The 19,488-nt window shown below is 45.8% G+C and overlaps 1 protein-coding gene across 2 annotated transcripts in view; it reads left to right on the forward strand.

Annotated features, from left to right (window-relative positions):
• The window catches only part of LOC138566222 (uncharacterized), a 109,803-nt gene that overhangs the window by 17,610 nt on the left and 72,705 nt on the right, over positions 1–19,488 (forward strand). For both annotated transcript variants that reach the window (XM_069643282.1, XM_069643281.1), the window contains exon 3: positions 11,330–11,427. In XM_069643282.1, the coding sequence (XP_069499383.1) occupies positions 11,330–11,427 (98 nt within the window). The remainder of the gene's footprint in view (positions 1–11,329; positions 11,428–19,488) is intronic.

Raw genomic sequence — 19,488 nt, forward strand, 5'->3', positions numbered from 1 at the left:
AGCACAAAGACCGATCCACCACTCCCCTCTCTGCCAACAAGAGCTCCGTACTGGCCCGTACTGACCCTGAGTAAAGCTTTTGACACGGCTAAATCCTCCTATGACACTACTCTTGTTTCCTCTCTCAGTTTATACCCTTGCAAACTGTCACAATCCCACAAAACCATGCTTCCCTGCCATAAGAAGAGCTCTATTTTCTTCTCTCTTTCTCTACCTTTCTACTAAAATCACCAAAATATGGGACAGCCTTTCCCCACTTCTATCCTTCCCATCCCCTCTCTCATTCTCCCGCCCCTAATTTTGCAAACAATCTCTTCATTCCACTTCCGGACCCACCTTCCACAACCAACTTCCACAACCATCCGAAGCTCGGTATTCAGTCATTTGGTCGAATACAAATTTGTAGAATTGTTTTCACCCCATTTTTTCACTGCATTGATTTTTACCAGAAAAGGGCAGCTGATGGTTGGGGTTAGAAAAGGGGTGAAGAGGTAGGTGAAAAGTGGTGTGGGGTCTCCAGTAAAAAATGTAGGTAAATAACAAAGAACCCTTTGATCGGGAAACCATCCTCAGCGACAATTGTCTCCTTTGCACCACAAATTGTTCAGGAACTTGAAGCTGTTACCTCCACCCACATCTCCATTTTATTTAACCTCCCGCTTAACTGGTCTCTTCCAAGCCTCTTTAAACACAGCCTCAGCTACACCTCCCCTAAAGAAACCAAGTACTGATTCCAACCACCCCTCATTTTACAGGCCTGTCTCTCTCCTTCTCCGCCACTCTAACATCCTCAAGAGGGCTGTCGTTACCCACCCAGTCAATTATGTCGAGGTACACTCATATCCTGACCCAGCCAATCTGGATTCTGCTCCAAACGCTTGATTGAAAATGTCTCATTCATGCCATCAATGCTCTTACCACTGCTCACCACTCTCACTGCGCCTCCATTCTCATGGTTCTAGACCTTTCTGCAGCATTCAGCGCTGTGGCTGACCCCCTGCAGCCTTCAAACTCCTTCCCCCTTGGCTTCAAGGACACTGTACACAACAGGGTGTGCTGGTATCTGACTGACTGCTCCTTTACTATGAAATGGGGCCACAGCACCTCCTCTCCGACATCCCCCCTTCACTGTGTGTCCTAGTCCTAGGCGCATTTCCTTTCATCCTATTCAACTCCTTCCCCCGAAAACTCAATTCTTGCTTTTGGCCTATCACCTCTTTTCTGAAGATGCCCTTACATTCTCCTCCGTTCCCTTCTTCACTCATGCAACCTCCAAATAAACAAACAACTGCCTCACCGCCATCTGCCACTAGGTGGCTCTGTAATCCTTCATGCAGAACTCATCTTTCTTCCAGCCTCCAACACCAACCCTACTCTCCCCCATCACACCTCTTGTCCCCCTGACCTCCCCACCCCCTCACCCATGGCTAGCAACTTTGGGGTCCTTTTGAACAGCAGCTTTAAACTCTCAAAGTTCATCATGGTCACAGCCACTGCAGCCGCACTCAACATCCTAGACTTTAGAAACATTTGCCCACACCTAATGCATCACTCAACTTTTCCTTTGGTGGCAGATATTAACTCCAGGTCTGTAGAGAAGAAATGTAAACACAAATAATTTGAGAATCTGCCAAATGCATGGAATCTATCAGCATGTGACAGATCTCCTTCATCTTGATTGGCTTACCAGCAACCTGTGAAGATGTGTGTTGTTGTTGTTATTGCATGCACATGTAGATTACCATCTCCTGCCTTAGCAATGCAACTTGTCATTGTGGGACATGGACTAAGATGTTTTTCCCCCCATGGATACGCTTCCTATGAATTTATCTTAGAATTAATGACTTGGAGAAAAATCGTATTTCCGATCAAACATTAGCTCCAGGATCTCACACTCTAGGAGGTGGTGGAGAACCTCGAACATCTTTCCATCTAACAGGCTGGTCAGGAAATATGTGCTTGAACTTTCTCATAACACGCGTGTCTTCTACCACACTGACACATCAACATGCTAGTGGGGAAAGTGGGTGCTAGCTCCCATATGCTGCCGCTAGGCTCCGAAGCATATGGTGTGCCAGCCTGTGCAGCTTTTTTTTATAGGTTTGTGAAATTCATTGGGTTAAAAAAAGAAACTACACAGCTGAGAGATTTCAAAACTCTTTGGTATGGAGTGGCTGGTTAGGGAAGCAACTCAATCCATGACAAATATCAAACCCTGGATGGTAGCCACACCCTTGTCTGGTTCGGCACACTGCAAGGCACCACCAGGTCAGTGTTAACCCTCTGCCTCCGGTCAGTAACCCACTCAGAATAGGACTTCTGGTGGCTGGAGTGTGCGGTTTTGGGGTGCATATTAGATGGTGACATGTATTCCCCAGGGGATTTGAGCAGATCATGTTTCCAGAATCTGCACACAGCAGACAATCCACTACAATATCACTCTTCTCCTGATTTGCTGCCCAGGAAACTACACAGCAAATGGCATGTCTGAGTGTTCACATCAATGCCCCCAAAGGTGGCCTGTCTCTTGGCCTCCTCCTGCAGGGGCACGTCAGTGGAGAAGGTGGGCACCTTTTTAATTCTCTTGGATCCACTGAATTCGGGGTCACCAGTCATGGGTGCGTTTCTAATAACTTTGTAGTCTCTATAATCAGTAGCCACAGAAAGGGAAACAGGACTAGCAAACAATGTTAAATGAAATTCAGATAAAAGAGGTTGTTTTGGGTTACATCTCATTTGGGGACAAATATTACCACTAAAGACAATTGTGGGGTATAATACAAGTATTTATTAGCAGAGTCTGTCCACCACAAGGAATCCATTAGTCTGGGTAGCCCTCCTTGCTCCTCATCGGCTGGACAATTAATATTCCTGCTTTTTTACAGTATATTTCCTAAACAATGACATTTCTGCTCAGCATTCCTCAAGCCGGAAATCCAAGACATATGCATACCCCTTTGAATCTTTTTGCAGCGATAGACCCCGTACTTGGCTAAATTGTAGTGAAAACTATATTGGATATGTGCAATCCCATTAGCCCTAGTGTAATCCCATTAGCTCCAGTGCAATCCCATTAGTCCCAGTGCAATCCCAACAGCCCTAGTGCAATCCTATTAGTCCCAATGCAATTCCAATAGTCCCAGTGCAATCCCATCAGCCCTAGTGCAATTCAATTAGTCCCAGTGCAATTCAATTAGCCCCAGTGCAATCCAATTAGTCCCAGTACAATCCCATTAGCCCTAGTGCAATCCAATTAGCCCAGTGCAATCCTATTAGTCCCAATGCAATTCCAATAGTCCCAGTACAATCCCATTAGCCCTAGTGCAATTCAATTAGCCCCAGTGCAATCCCATTACTCCCAGTGCAATCCCATTAGTCCCAGTGCAATCCCATTAGCCCCAGTGCAATACAATTAGCCCCAGTGCAATCCCATTAGTCCCAGTGCAATCCCTTTAGCCTCTGTGCAATCCCTTTAGCCCCAGTGCCATCCCATTAGTCCCAGAGCAATCCCATTAGCCCCAGTGCAATCCCATTAGTCCCAGTGCAATGCAATTAGTCTCAGTGCAATCTCATTAGTCCCAGTGCAATTCATTAGTCCCAGTGCAATCCAATTCGCCCCAGGGCAATACCATTAGTCCCAGTGCAACCCATTAGGCCCAGTGCAACCCCATTAGCCCCTGTGCAATCCCATTAGCCCCAGTGCAATCCCATTAGCCCCAGTGCCATCCAATTAGCCCCAGTGCAATCCCATTATCCCCAGTGCAATGCCATTAGCCCCAGTGCAACCCCATTAGTCCCAGTGCAACCCCATTAGGCCCAGTGCAACCCCATTAGCCCCTGTGCAATCCCATTACTCCCAGTGCAATCCCATTAGCCCCTGTGCAATCCCATTAGCCCCAGTGCAATCCCATTAGCCCCAGTGCCATCCAATTAGCCCCAGTGCAATCCCATTATCCCCAGTGCAATCCCATTAGCCCCAGTGCAACCCCATTAGTCCCAGTGCAACCCCATTAGGCCCAGTGCAACCCCATTAGCCCCTGTGCAATCCCATTACTCCCAGTGCAATCCCATTAGCCCCGGTGCCATCCAATTAGCCCCAGTGCAATCCCATTAGCCCCAGTGCAATCCCATTAGCCCCAGTGCAACCCCATTAGTCCCAGTGCAACCCATTAGGCCCAGTGCAACCCCATTAGCCCCTGTGCAATCCCATTAGCCCCAGTGCAATCCCATTAGCCCCGGTGCCATCCAATTAGCCCCAGTGCAATCCCATTAGCCCCTGTGCAATCCCATTAGCCCCAGTGCAACCCCATTAGTCCCAGTGCAACCCCATTAGGCCCAGTGCAACCCCATTAGCCCCTGTGCAATCCCATTACTCCCAGTGCAATCCCATTAGTCCCAGTGCAATCCCATTAGCCCCCGTGCAATCCCATTAGTCTCAGTGCAATCGCATTAGCCCCAGTGCAATCCAATTAGCCCCAGTGCAATCCAGTTAGTCCCAGCACAATCCCATTAGCACTAGTGCAATCCCATTAGTCCCAGCGCAATCCCGTTAGTCCCAGCGCAATCCCGTTAGTCTTAGTGCAATCCCATTAGTCCCAGCGCAATCCCAATAGTCTTAGTGCAATCCCATTAGTCCCAGCGCAATCCCATTAGCCCCGGTGCAATCCCATTAGTCCCGGTGCAATCCCATTAGCCCCAGTGCAATCCAATTAGTCCCAGGGCAAACCCCATTAGGCCCCGTGCAACCCCATTAGCCCCTGTGCAATCCCATTAGCCCCAGTGCAAACCCATTAGCCCCAGTGCAATCCCATTAGCCCCAGTGCAACCCCATTAGCCCCTGTGCAATCCCATTACTCCCAGTGCAATCCCATTAGTCCCAGTGCAATCCCATTAGTCCCAGTGCAATCCCATTAGTCCCAGTGCAATCCCATTAGCCCCAGTGCAATCCCATTAGCCTCAGTGCAATCCAATTAGCCCCAGTGCAAACCCATTAGTCCCAGTGCAATCCAATTAGCCCCAGTGCAATCCCATTAGCCCCAGTGCAATCCCATTAGTCCCAGTGCAATCCAATTAGCCCCAGTGCAATCCCATTAGCCCCAGTGCAATCCTATTAGCCCCAGTGCAATCCCATTAGTCCCGGTGCAATCCCATTGGCCCCGGTGCTATCCCATTAGCCCCGGTGCAATCCAATTAGCCCCGGTTCTATCGCATTAGTCCCAGTGTTATCCCATTATTCCCAGTGCAATCCCATTAGCACTAGTGCAATCCCATTAGTCCCAGTGCAATCCCGTTAGTCCCAGCGCAATCCCGGTGCAATCCCATTAGTCCCGGTGCAATCCCATTAGCCCCGGTGCAATCCCATTAGTCCCGGTGCAATCCCATTAGCCCCGGTGCAATCCCATTAGTCCCGGTGCAATCCAATTAGCCCCAGTGCTATCCCATTAGTCCCAGTGTTATCCCATTAGTCCCAGTGCAATCCCATTAGCACTAGTGCAATCCCATTAGTCCCAGTGCAATCCCGTTAGTCCCAGCGCAATCCCATTAGCACTAGTGCAATCCCATTAGTCCCAGTGCAATCCCGTTAGTCCCAGCGCAATCCCATTAGTCTTAGTGCAATCCCATTAGTCCCAGCGCAATCCCATTAGCCCCGGTGAAATCCCATTAGTCCCGGTGCAATCCCATTAGCCCCAGTGCAATCCAATTAGTCCCGGTGCAATCCAATTAGCCCCAGTGCTATCCCATTAGTCCCAGTGTTATCCCATTAGTCCCAGTGCAATCCCATTAGCACTAGTGCAATCCCATTAGTCCCAGTGCAATCCCGTTAGTCCCAGCGCAATCCCATTAGCACTAGTGCAATCCCATTAGTCCCAGTGCAATCCCGTTAGTCCCAGCGCAATCCCGTTAGTCTTAGTGCAATCCCATTAGTCCCAGTGCAATCCCGTTATTCCCAGCGCAATCCCGTTAGTCCCAGCGCAATCCCATTAGCACTAGTGCAATCCCATTAGTCCCAGTGCAATCCCGTTAGTCCCAGCGCAATCCCGTTAGTCTTAGTGCAATCCCATTAGTCCCAGTGCAATCCCGTTAGTCCCAGCGCAATCCCATTAGCACTAGTGCAATCCCATTAGTCCCAGTGCAATCCCGTTAGTCCCAGCACAATCCCGTTAGTCTTAGTGCAATCCCATTAGTCTTAGTGCAATCCCGTTAGTCCCAGCGCAATCCCATTAGTCTTAGTGCAATCCCATTAGTCCCAGCGCAATCCCATTAGCCCCGGTGCAATCCCATTAGCCCCGGTGCAATCCCATTAGTCCCGGTGCAATCCCATTAGCCCCGGTGCAATCCAATTAGTCCCAGCGCAATCCCATTAGCCCCAGTGCTATCCCATTAGTCCCAGTGTTATCCCATTAGTCCCAGTGCAATCCCATTAGCACTAGTGCAATCCCATTAGTCCCAGTGCAATCCCGTTAGTCCCAGCGCAATCCCATTAGTCTTAGTGCAATCCCATTAGTCCCAGCGCAATCCCATTAGTCTTAGTGCTAACACGTTTACACTTTATTCGAACAGTCCCTAATGCTTCTTGGCATTTTTGAAAGTTGATTTTCTGGTGGGCATTTCAAGCAGAAATAGCTTACAAAGTTGGCAATAGAGAGAGAAGAGGCAATAGTCCTACAGTATGGTGTATTTAATAAAAGGGTTGTTGCATTGTGGGGGTGTAATGTGTGGTGAGGGGGTGAAAGTAAAAACATACACCAGAACAGTGATTGGAGGACGTAGCAATTTCATTTAGCGTCGACCGCCTAAGGCCAGTATTTACACATTTACTAATTACAAAGAGTGCTCCTCAGGGCAGAATGCAGGTGCGTGAGATGGCCCAGGCTGATGGAGGGTGGGTGAGTGGTTTTCCTGGACTCCTTCGATTGCTAGCAGGTTGAGTTTGAGCCGTGTTTCAGGTTCCACTCTAGCAATGGCTTTGAAGGCTGTGGCAGAGCCTTCCAGTGAAGTGGGGCAGGTAGGGAAAGGGACCCAAAGCAGGAGGAGGCAGAGGAGAGGCGGGGAACCGATGGCTTGTGAAGAGGCAAGGAATGGAGAGTTTGACAGGGCGAGTAGGGTGAGATGCATTCAGCGAGGTAACGAGGGCAGGGCCCTGGATGGATGTATGGACGAGTAGCAGGAACATAAAGGGAGAGTGATTTTGCATGGAGAGCCATCCAGCGTGGGGAAAGGAGAAGAAATATCTGGGTAGGGTGAAAAGGGTGCGTCTTGCAAAGGTGAGGACATTGTTGAGGGGAGCAACGTGCACAGCAGTCCAGTGTGCTGAGCACAAGAGTAGACTGCCATTGGTTACTGCCATTCACGAGCATCATGCGATCTGTGCAGGCCACAACCCATATGAAAACCTACCAATACCTCTGTCTCCTGGCTGCTGGCTGCCATGGAAATGGAAGAGGTGCTGCGTGTGGAGCCCCGCCTTCCAGCTCCGTTGTGGCCATCTTGCGTAAGTATTTTCTTTCAATGAATGGAATAATGCGAGGTATTCTGTTCCTTGAAAAAAAGAAAATGTGTTCTTGTCCCATGGGTTTCCGGATTTTAAACACATTGTGCTAATAGCAATAATAACCCATTCCAAGTGCTGGAATGGGTGATAACAGCAATGGGGAACCCTCATTAAAGGACCTCGCAATGATCGGACCATTAACTCTGGACCCGGTGCGTTATCACCTGCTCCAGCCCTTGAAACTGGTATTTATTGCTTAAATGTGTTTCACCAACATCAGAGCAATATTTTGAAAACACGCATAGGACAGCACTGAAAATTGTCTCGTAGCTTTGACAGGATCAATGCAGCCCTCATCAGAGACTCTTGCTAGTCTCATAGCTTTGCGGGGCTGAATGTAATCCTTCTCAGAGACTCTTGATAGTCTCATAGCTTTGTTGGGGTGAATGTAATCCTTCTCAGAGACTCTTGCTAGTCTCGTAGCTTTGTCGGGGTGAATGTAATCCTTCTCTGAGGCTATTGCTAGTCTTGTAGCTTTGTCAGGGTGAACTTAATCCTCTGAGACTCTTGCGAGTCTCGTAGCTTTGTCTGGGTGAACGTAATTCTCAGAGACTCTTGCTAGTCTTGTAGTTTTGTCAGGGTGAATGTAATCCATTTCAGAGGCTCTTATTAGTCTCAAAGCTTTGTCAGGGTGAATGGAATCTTTCTCAGAGATTCTTGCTAGTCTTGTAGCTTTGTTGTGGTGAATGTCAGCCTTTTCTTTCAGAGACTCTTGCTAGTCTTGTAGCTTTGTTGGGGTGAATGTAACACTTCTCAGAGACTCTTGCTAGTCTTATAGCTTTGTCGGGGTGAATATAATCCTTCTCTGAGACTCTTGCTAGCCTTGTAGCTTTGTCGGGGTGAATGCAATCCTTCTCTGAGACTCTTGCTAGTTTCGTAGCTTTGTCGGGGTGAATGTAATCATTCTCAGAGACTCTTGCTAGTCTTGTAGTTTTTTCGGGGTGAATGTAATCCTTCTCTGAGACTCTTGCTAGTCTTGTAGCTTTGTCGGGGTGAATCTAATCCTTCTCTGAGACTCTTGCTAGTATCAGAGCTTGGTCGGGGTGAATGTAATCCTTCTCAGAGACTCTTGCTAGTCTCGTAGCTTTGTCAGAGTGAATGTAATCCTTCTCAGAGACTCTTGCAATTCTTGTAGTTTTGTCAGGGTGAATGTAATCCGTTTCAGAGGCTCTTGTTATTCTCAAAGCATCGTCAGGGTGAATGTAATCCTTCTCAGAGACTCTTGCTAGTCTTGTAGCTTTGTCGGGGTGAATGTAATCCTTCTCTGAGACTCTTGCTAGTCTCTTAGTTTTGTTGGGGTGAATGTAATCCTTGTCAGAGACTCTTGCTACTCTCAAAGCTCAAAGCTTTATCAGGGTGAATGTAATCATTCTCAGAGACTCTTTCTAGTCTCGTAGCTTTGTCGGGGTGAATGTAATCCTTCTCAGAGACTCTTGCTAGTCTCGTAGCTATGTCGGGGAGAATGTAATCCTTCTCAGAGACTCTTGCTAGTCTCGTAGCTATGTCGGGGAGAATGTAATCCTTCTCTGAGACTCTTGCTAGTCTCAAGCTTTGTCAGGGTGAATGGAATCTTTCTCAGAGATTCTTGCTAGTCTTGTAGCTTTGTAGGGGTGAATGTCAGCCTTTTCAGAGACTCTTGCTAGTCTCGTAGCTTTGTTGGGGTGAATGTAACACTTCTCAGAGACTCTTGCTAGTCTTGTAGCTTTATCGGGGTGAATGTAATCCTTCTCTGAGACTCTTTCTAGTCTCGTAGCTTTGTCGGGGTGAATGTAATCATCCTCAGAGACTCTTGCTAGTCTTGTAGCTTTGTCGGGATGAATGTAATCCTTCTTAGAGACTCTTGCTAGTCTCGTAGCTTTGTCAGGGTGAATGTAATCCTTCTCAGAGACTCTTGAAATTCTTGTAGTTTTGGCAGGGTGAATGTAGTACATTTCAGAGGCTCTTGTTAGTCTCAAAGCTTTGTCAGGGTGAATGTAATCCTTCTCAGAGACTTGCTAGTCTCGTAGCTTTTTCAGTGTGATTGTAATCCTTTTCAGAGACTCAAACTAGTCTCATAGCTTTGTTGAGGTGAATGTAATCCTTCTCAGAGACTCTTGCTAGTCTCGTAGCTTTGTCGGGGTTAATGTAATCCTTCTCAGAGACTCTTGCTAGTCTCGTCGCTTTGTCGGGGTGAATGTAATCCTTCTCTGAGACTCTTGCTAGTCTCGAGCTTTGTCGGGGTGAATGTAATCCTTCTCAGAGACTCTTGCTAGTCTCATAGCTTTGTCGGGGTGAATGTAATCCTTCTCTGAGACTCTTGCTAGTCTCGAGCTTTGTTGGGGTGAATGTAATCCTTCTCAGAGACTCTTGCTAGTCTTGTAGTTTTGTCAGGGTGAATTTAATCCATTTCAGAGGCTCTTATTAGTCTCAAAGCTTTGTCAGGGTGAATGGAATCTTTCTCAGAGATTTTTGCTAGTCTTGTAGCTTTGTTGGGGTGAATGTCAGCCTTTTCTTTCAGAGACTCTTGCTAGTCCCGTAGCTTTGTTGGGGTGAATGTAACACTTCTCAGAGACTCTTGCTAGTCTTGTAGCTTTGTCCGGGTGAATGTAATCCTTCTCTGAGACTCTTGCTAGACTTGAAGCTTTGTCGGGGTGAAGGCAATCCTTCTCTGAGACTCTTGCTAGTTTCGTAGCTTTGTCAGGGTGAATGTAATCATTCTCAGAGACTCTGCTAGTCTTGTAGCTTTGTCGGGGTGAATATAATCCTTCTCTGAGACTCTTGCTAGTCTTGTAGCTTTGTCGGGGTGAATGTAATCCTTCTCTGAGACTCTTGCGAGTCTCAGAGCTTGGTCGGGGTGAATGCAATCCTTCTCAGAGACTCTTGCTAGTCTCGTAGCTTTGTCAGGGTGAATGTAATCCTTCTCAGAGACTCTTGCAATTCTTGTAGTTTTGTCAGGGTGAATGTAATCAATTTCAGAGGCTCTTGTTAGTCTCAAAGCATTGTCAGGTTGAATGTAATCCTTCTCAGAGACTCTTGCTAGTCTTGTAGCTTTGTCGGGGTGAATGTAATCCTTCTCTGGGACTCTTGCTAGTCTCGTAGTTTTGTTCGGGTGAATGTAATCCTTGTCAGAGACTCTTGCTAGTCTCAAAGCTTTATTAGGGTGAATGTAATCATTCTCAGAGACTCTTTCTAGTCTCGTAACTTTGTCGGGGTGAATGTAATCCTTCTCAGAGACTCTTGCTAGTCTCGTAGCTAGGTCGGGGAGAATGTAATCCTTCTCTGAGACTCTTGCTAGTCTCAAGCTTTGTCGGGGTGAATGTAATCCTTCTCAGAGACTCTTGCTAGTCTTGTAGCTTTGTCGGGGTGAATGTAATCCTTCTCAGAGACTCTTTCTAGTCTTGTAGCTTTGTCGGGGTGAATGTAATCCTTCTCTGAGACCCTTGCTTTTCTCTTAGCTTTATTGGGGTGAATGTAATCCTTCTCAGAGACTCTTGCTAGTCTCAGAGCTTGGTCGGGGTGAATGTAATCCTTCTCAGAGACTCTTGCTAGTCTTGTATCTTTTCCAGGGTGAATGTAATCTTTCTGTGAGACTATTGCTGGTCTAATAGCTTTGTCAGGGTGAATGTATTCCTTCTCAGAGAATCTTGCTAATGTCATAGCTTTGTCAGGGTGAATATATTCCTTCTGTGAGACTATTGCTAGTCTTCAACATTTTGTACAATCAATTGCATTTTCTCTTGGAATGTGTCAACCCACCAAACCTTAATGCTGTTTGGCCTTTCTGTCCTTTCCCACCAGAGTGTTGGGTCCTGAGATGGCAGAATATTTTCTGAATCCCCCGCCCATGGAGGTCAAGACCAGCCCTGAGATCCAAAGGCTAATTGCAGCCATGGGAGGTAAGCATTCCTAATGTTTTCTCTCTTCTGGACTGTACACAAGTACTTTCAAAAATAATTTCGCTTGAAGATCTTCTGCAATATTGGTGAATTCAATCTCTTTTTTTTTGTTAAACTATATGATGACCACAAATTGTGTAATGCTTCCAACTCACAACATCTGCTCACTTCTGCCAAATTTGCTAATCCTGATTCACAACATTATTTTCTGTCCATAAAATGCATTGAGGCTGGAAAAGGTGCAAATTACCCATGCCGCAAATTGAGTCTGATTTACAAAAGTGTGCCAACGGGCATTTAAAAATGGCTACCAGGGACCTAAAGGGGGACAGGGGTGTCTCTCCAGATACTTCCAGTTCGCATATGCAAAATAGGTGTGCCTGGAGGTGTGGATATACACAGCCAGCTGCCTATTAAAAAGAAGTAACCTGCCCCCCCCAGAAAAATCATGCTTCTACTTGTCACAAATACAAAAGCATTTGTTCCTCTTTACAAAATGTACAAATAAGTTCACCTGGGCCACAAAAATTGGCTAAAAGCCTAACATCAAGGAACATGGTTGGGAAAAAAACTATAGGCTGTTGTGTTTTATAGCTAGAATGAAGTGGACTTCAGAAGTGAGACAACCCTCTTTGCAACGTGCCGAGGAAGAGCATGACTAGGAGTGATGAAGATTACTAGCAACTAATCACAGCATTTACCATACACTACCACACCCAGTCACTCATACATTTACATCAGCATCCTTTCACTATACACTCACTGTGAGGTATTTGACCATCCGCACAGTGGGTGTGCGCTTGCATGGGCTTTTTTAAATTTTAAATGAAATTGAATGATGGTAGAATAACCTCCGGAAAATGTGTGGGGCTAAGTCACACACCTTTTCCTATGCCCACTGCACGACATAGACCCATGTACTCTGGGTGGACACAGCCTTTAGGCGTAGTCCCCCTTTCATATTTAGTTGAGATCTGACAGGTGGAGTACACGAGGCATCTCCAGACGGAGGAGGGGTAAACCTTCCACCTGCATTGGCCAGCCTGATTAACTGAAAAAGGCCCCATCGATTGACCTGTCCTTTTCTGAGACATGCAGCTGGTGGCAGTGATTAACATAATTAAAAAACACACAGAATGTACTTCAAGCAGGCCCACATGGGGCCGGGCTGCAAAGGCTAACAAAGGAGACAGGAAACCCCATCAATGATTCACATGCAACTGTGTCAACCTGATACCAGCTCCCACCCTCAGTATCGATTGACAGTGAAATGTCATGTCTAGGATGTAGGCGTTTCCAGTAGTCATCCCCGGAGGGGGACCCGATTCAGAAGGAACGAGTATGTCGTTTGGCAGAGTCAGAAAGTCTGTTCTCACCGCAGCTTCAAGGGAGACCTACCACTTTTATCAGGAACCACAGAGAGCTCCATTAACCAGAGAGACCATTTGATCCACAACAGACAGGAAGATGGGTGGGATTACATGTTTTCACCCCTTTACCTTTTCTGTTACGACCTCACGCATACAGGAGATGGTTGGTGGGGATCCAGGATTGGTTCATTAAGGTAGGCTTAGCCTACAACAATCACTGTGGCCCATTTGGCTTTAAGGAAAAACTCATCATTGGATCCTGGCTGAAGGTACAGTCTGCCTTACATCCATCTTCCACCAGCGAAGGAAGGGCAGGTCCACAAAGAGGGAAGACAGATCCCTCCCCTAAACATCTCCCAGGGAACATATGGCAATACTGAATCTAGAGGACCCTCCAGCAGCTCAAGAACTGGTACCCACCCAGCACACAGCGTGCGCTGCTAGGTTCAGCAGCAAGCTTCCTAGCTGAGAAGTGCCATAGAGTGTCTGAACCCTACACCAAGGACAAGGTAGCTGCCTGCAACACTCTCCTCAGCTTTGAGCGTCTGCCTTAAAAGACGACACAAGCCCAGTGAAGAAGTGAGGGGGAGTGCATCAACAAGCATCTACCGATGTCCACCTTAAAATACATTTTTGAGCCAGTCAAGCCCCTCGAGCTGAACCGACTGTACCGCTGACTGTGGTTCCACTGCAGTCGCTAAATCCATCTGAGACGCCTCAAGCAGTGTTTCAGAAATGCCAAACAGCACTAAGACAATGATACCTAACCCTGAGCCGCTGTGTAGGCCAGCCTGCAGCCGTCCATCCAGCCTCACTCGCCAAACTGGTTGCTGCCTGATACCCACAGCTGTCTCCCGTATTGAACTCTGTTGCAGAAGCTTCAAAGAACCCTGAAAATGACTCAACCCTGTCAAGCACCAAGAATACCTACAAGCACAAAGTACATTGTGGTTCTGTCCCCCTGGTCCTTTGTGACATTTTAAGACCCATTGCTCCCTTTGTGCTAAAGGCAAGTACCCTTGAACTGTTGCGATTATTTTCCATACCGACTACCCTCCCGTCTGTATCCAGAATGCATCCCTTTTCCTTCTTCGAAACTGTCTGTCCTCTGCATTCCTCTCCAGGGTGGGCTGTATTTCGTAGTGTGGAAGCACTGTCGTAATAATAATAAAGTAGATATTTATATAAAACCTTGACTGGACAGTCCCTTTTCTCATTGGTAATAACTCTATTTACACTGTGTTGCAACTAATCAATGATTCACAACCTTTCGGAGACAAGCCTGCCGTTCCGTCCACATTACCAAAATTCGACAAGGAGGTCTTGTAATTTACTTGTATTCTAATCTGTTCCGATCCCTTCTGGTGTACTAGAGGTGTGGGGCTGATTGATGGTTTAGAAACCAATATTCATCCCTGGACCACTAGTGCCCCGGAAGTTGATTCGTCACACTCACACACGCAGACCTAGGCACCCACTCATACATCATGCACTCACTCACTTATTCACATATACGCACTTACATGCACGCACACACATTTACACAACATACTTAATTTTCTTACCTTTTGAATCCGTTGATCCAGGACAGGGAGTGAGACCTCCAGTGCAACGCTTGTTCCGGCCATGGAGCTGGAGTCCTCCATGTCACGGTGTGCGGGGGACCCCTATAACTTCAAAAAGAAATTGTTTCTTTTTGATGTCACTCTACCTTCATAAATACATTATTAACATCACGGGACAAATTACCATAACAGAAATAATGTCTTTATTTTTGAGGTCATATGGCTCCCACCACCCTGTGACATGGAGGCTTCCAGATTGGAGGCCTCCATGTCAAGAGGTGGTGGGGTTTTCCTATGACTTCAAAAAGAAATACTTTCTTTTTGAAGTCCTTCTGTCTTCATAAAAACATTATTTCCGTTACACGACCGTATCAGAAATACTTTCTGTAAGAAGTCAGAGTGTCTACAAAAAGAAAGTCTGAGGGGTCCCCCCCAGCAAGGGCATATGGCAGGGAGGACCCCTACATACTGTAAAATTGCTAACATCCATCATAGTCATAGGATGAATGCCTGCATCCTGCATGCTTGACATGTAACGGAGTCTTATGTTTATAAGGTTACGTCATGCCAGCCATGAACTCACTCTACTGTAAAATTGCTAACATCCATCATAGTCATAGGATGAATGCCTGCATCCTGCATGCTTACCATGTAAGGGAGTCTAATGTTTATTGCTAACATATCCACTATAGCAGGTACTTTAGCCCACTGAGATATCTTTTGCAGAGATTGATGTGATATCCTATCTACATATTATGCACGGAAGCACAGCGCTATATTCCCTCTTGCCAACCTGGCTATCCAGGCTCCTCCCCACCCGCACTAAACCCTCACTAAACCTTCCCATGTTGTGCCTTCCTGCAGCTTCTAAAATTATTCCAAGAATCACACCCAATCTCCCAGAACTTTCCTGGAGGGTTACAGCTCTTAAGAGAGATCCTGTCAAATTCTGGCTAAACTTGCTGGAATCTCGCATGGGATTGGTCGGAGCCGGCAATCAACGTTTTTAAAAATGTTTGCCGGGCTATTTTAAGAGATTTTAGCAGAATCCTCGAAAGTAATATAGCCAAAGCAAAGTGCTGAGGTCAGTTTGGATAGTAAAGTTATTTATTTATTTATTCATTTATTTATTTATGTATTTATTTATTTATTTATAACCCCTGTATTTTGATAGACTGAATAACTTCCAGGCGTTCACCATCAACTTCTTAACCATCTGATGCCACACAACAACCAAAAGATCACAGAAAGAACATCCAAAGGAAGCAATTTTCAAATGGGTATCAAGGAAATTTATTATTGTTATTGTTATTGTTATTTTGCATTTATATAGCGCCTTATATACCATTGGTATGGTCTGAAGGCGCTGGTAGGTTGAACGCCCTTGGGGACCGAAGTTCATATCAGTAGAGAGAGAGAAGAGAGTCAAAAATGTGCGTGTGAGCACCAGGTATGTGTACAGCTCGTGCAGTATCAGTGTAATAGCTGCTTTCTAGCGGTAGGTGTGGTGGTTGAGAGGTCAGGAGTATGTGTTCGTTCTGGCAGGATTAATCCAGATCGGATGTGGCTGCGTTAGGCCTGAGGAGAACGCCTTGCTGGGGGGTGTGTAACCAGCAGTGATTATTTAGAATGATGTGGAGTGAGCAGCGAATGTTGATATGAGAACAGTTATACCGAATGGTGTCATAGTATCTCTGTGTTCTAGTTGAGTGGTGATGTAAGGAGAGAGTCAGCGTGTTGGTGAGATATGATGGGTTTCATGCCCTTTCAGAGACTTCTAATTCACAGGGAGGCTATTGGGGACACTTCTAAATTCAACTTCATAGAGAGGCTATTGGGCACATTTCTAAAATCAACTTTCACGGAGAGGCTATTGGGCACATTTCTAAATTCAACATTTCACAGCTATTGGGTGCACTTCTATTAAACCTGATACAATTTAAATAAATGATTCAAATCATGATTTTAATCTGCACTTAATGGCAATAATTCACATAGCAGGAAAAAACTTTAACAACAACCAAAAGCCAAAGACATTGTTTTAGTGATATGACCTGACCAGGAGCGCACAAGAATCAATTCGATTCAATTGACTCTCCAACCAGTAGGGTATCTAAGAACAAAAAATATGTTCTCAGCTGATATTCACCTGCTTCTCTCAATGAAATAACTAGTACACATGGGTACCTTGGGAGATGAAAGGAAGCTCCTTCACAAAGGAAGGAGGCCTCTTTCTATTTACATCACAGTCAAGGAGGAAAGCTTGTAATGAGGAAAGACTGCAGCAGGCACAACTGTAAAAAACAGGAAGGAAAGAACACTGACCCTGTGGAACCAACTGTACTGTGGCAAGATAACACAGACCAAGAAGCAAATCAACCTGTGAATCCATGTTCAACTCGAGAAATTGGCATTATGCTGCTCACCCTCGCTACCCAAAGTCATCCCTTCTAGACCAAATCTGTTAGCCCCAAAGAACCCCTGCAGGTGAGCGGAGGCCTTCAGGTTGCTCAGATCTGAAGTGCAATACTGGCAGTTATTGCCTGCAAGCAAACCTATCAGGATGCTTGTATTGCAACCTGTAGTCTGAATGGCCAATAACAAGGCCTGGGTGTTGATAGCAGATTATCATTCTGAATGCAGAGTTTGAGCGCAAAGGGAAAGAAAATGTTGATAAATCACTGCCGAACGGGTTCAATAGAAGAGGGAAAGGCCACATCTGGTTTTACATGATTGGTTACAGAGATCTTGGGGGTGGACTCCCCTTCTTCCATTGTAAGAACCAGCCAAGACTAGAAGTGCAATGGGAATTAGTTACCCAGGCGTTAAACCTACTGCCTTCAACACAACACACAACGGTTATATGTAAAACATCTGAACACATCTATAAAGCAACATTAATAACCTTTAAAGTAAAAATCGACATGCCTTTTACATCACGCATATTAGGTACATGTAGACTCTTTCTATAGTATGTAACTGCCCTCCAGCGGCTGTTTTAATAATTTATAATTGTGCTTTTGTGGCTTTTAAATGTCTTTTCGGTAACCTTTCCCTCTGACCATATTACTTTATACCTTTTTTTGCCTTGCTAATACCATTTACGGGGGACAATCCCCGTAGCCCCCAGACCACTTATACCTGTCATGACCCTTTTTCATCCTCCCATTATACTATTTTTAACTGAAGTCTAATTTCTTTCTCCCCACTTAAACCCAAACCTGCATTTATATATCATTGCCTATATTTCGTTATTTTTTCATCCTGCCACTGTTTTTTTACCCTCTTTATTTTTGTATTGCATTATTTTTACTGCTTCATTCATTGCCTCTTTATTTTTTACTGCAATGTAATAACTGGTTACGACACAAAACACACACAATGGGGGTCATTACAAGTTTGCCGATGTGGGAACTACCGTACTCGTAAGCTTGCTGGTACCGTAGTTCCTGGACCACTAAACTACAAGTTCTGTGTGCGGGTGCTCTCCTGCCACCCAGGTCGGACCTTGCGGGCGGAACGGCACCCGCCCGCAGAACATGTCGGATGCACCGGCACCATTCTGAATGGTGCCGGTGTATCCAACCTGCTATTCCCATATCGGCCTCAAATGGGAATGGGGAGCTTTCCATTCCGGCGCCCGCGAAAGGGCAATTACCGGGGTCTGTCAACGCAAAATGACCCGGTAATTGCCCATACGCGGGCACCGGAATTTTTCGCAAGTTTGGCGGCAGCCTGCCGGTTTTACCAGCAAGGCTACCACCAAACTTATAATGAGGCCCAATGTGTCGATTTATTGAAGGCATTGGTCAGACCATTAGAACGCACATCATAGCACCTGTCCCTGATCTTTACATACTTGTTCAAATCTGATCAAGCACTGCATGTATTTGTCAAGCAAACTTGGGCTTTAGGAAGTATATCAATGGCTTTTGCTAAGAATTGGAGTATAGTAAGAAAGAAATTCAAGGAGAGAGTTTTTAAAAGACATGGGAAAGGGAAATTGAATGATACTCTTTGAGTGGGGATCAGCCCCCTTTTCTGAAAATCGTGACAATAGTATCAACATACAAGGATTCTGGACTGCTCTTTCAAGAGTTTAATTTTCGTTATTTTAACCAACAGCAAAATGCTATACCATGGCAAAATGTTTTCATTACAGCTTTAGTGAAATTTCAGGGGTTTAAACCCCTCTTTTGTTTAGGGCAGGATTGTTTATGACCACATCAGTCTTAGTAACTCTAAAGCCTACATGAATGCATATCCGACAGGTTTGAAAGTGTAATCAATAATCTATAGACGCCATGCCATTTCTTTGTTTCTACTGTCACCCTTTGCAAATCAAACCCTTCATCCCGCGCACCAAATTCTGGACCATAGTTCTGGCCCTTGTGGTCTTGCACATCGATGGGGTAAATACCGTCCTGATGGGGATCTCAGCCGCTCCCTTATTTCTACTAAAGCAGTCTGCCACGCCTAGAATGTTGTACTATGGGTGTGTGGAAATTTGAATGAACCTCCCCTCTCCCCTGATCCACTGTAAACCACATTGGCTTCCTCTTCAAGCCATGATCATGGTCAAGACTGTATTCATTATTTAGAAAGCAAATCAGAGCACCTGGTGATACATGCTCCTTGCGCATGAAATAGGCCAACTGGCACAACTCAAAACTGGCCCACAAAACAGGACCCACAGCCAATCTTTCTCTTGTCACGCCGTAGCCTCTGGAAATCGTTGCCCGTATTGGCTAAACATGCTCCCACAATTCTCCAGTTTTGCAAATCTCTCAAAACGTGGCTTCTTCAACAACACCTGACCATGGACTGACACAATGGATGCACAGAACAACTCACAGTACTGCGCTACTGTTAAACGATGCCAGCAGAAACGCTGTTGCCTCACACCCTGTACAGCGCTCCACAGTTCTCGTGCTAGGCATGCGCTATGAACAATAGAATAACAATAAAAATGAATACTTCATCCCAAGATCCACAAGGATATTTAAGACTTGCTTGACTATTTCCACCATACAGAAGTTAGCAGAGTGAACAGGTCTGTGTCAGCATAATGTATAACTTTGTGCATATGTGTACATGGAGACACCTGAAATTAACATTTCATGCAA

The sequence above is a fragment of the Ambystoma mexicanum genome, chromosome 2p (genome assembly GCF_040938575.1).
Source record: "Ambystoma mexicanum isolate Mex_15411 chromosome 2p, UKY_AmexF1_1, whole genome shotgun sequence".
NCBI lineage: Eukaryota > Metazoa > Chordata > Amphibia > Caudata > Ambystomatidae > Ambystoma > Ambystoma mexicanum.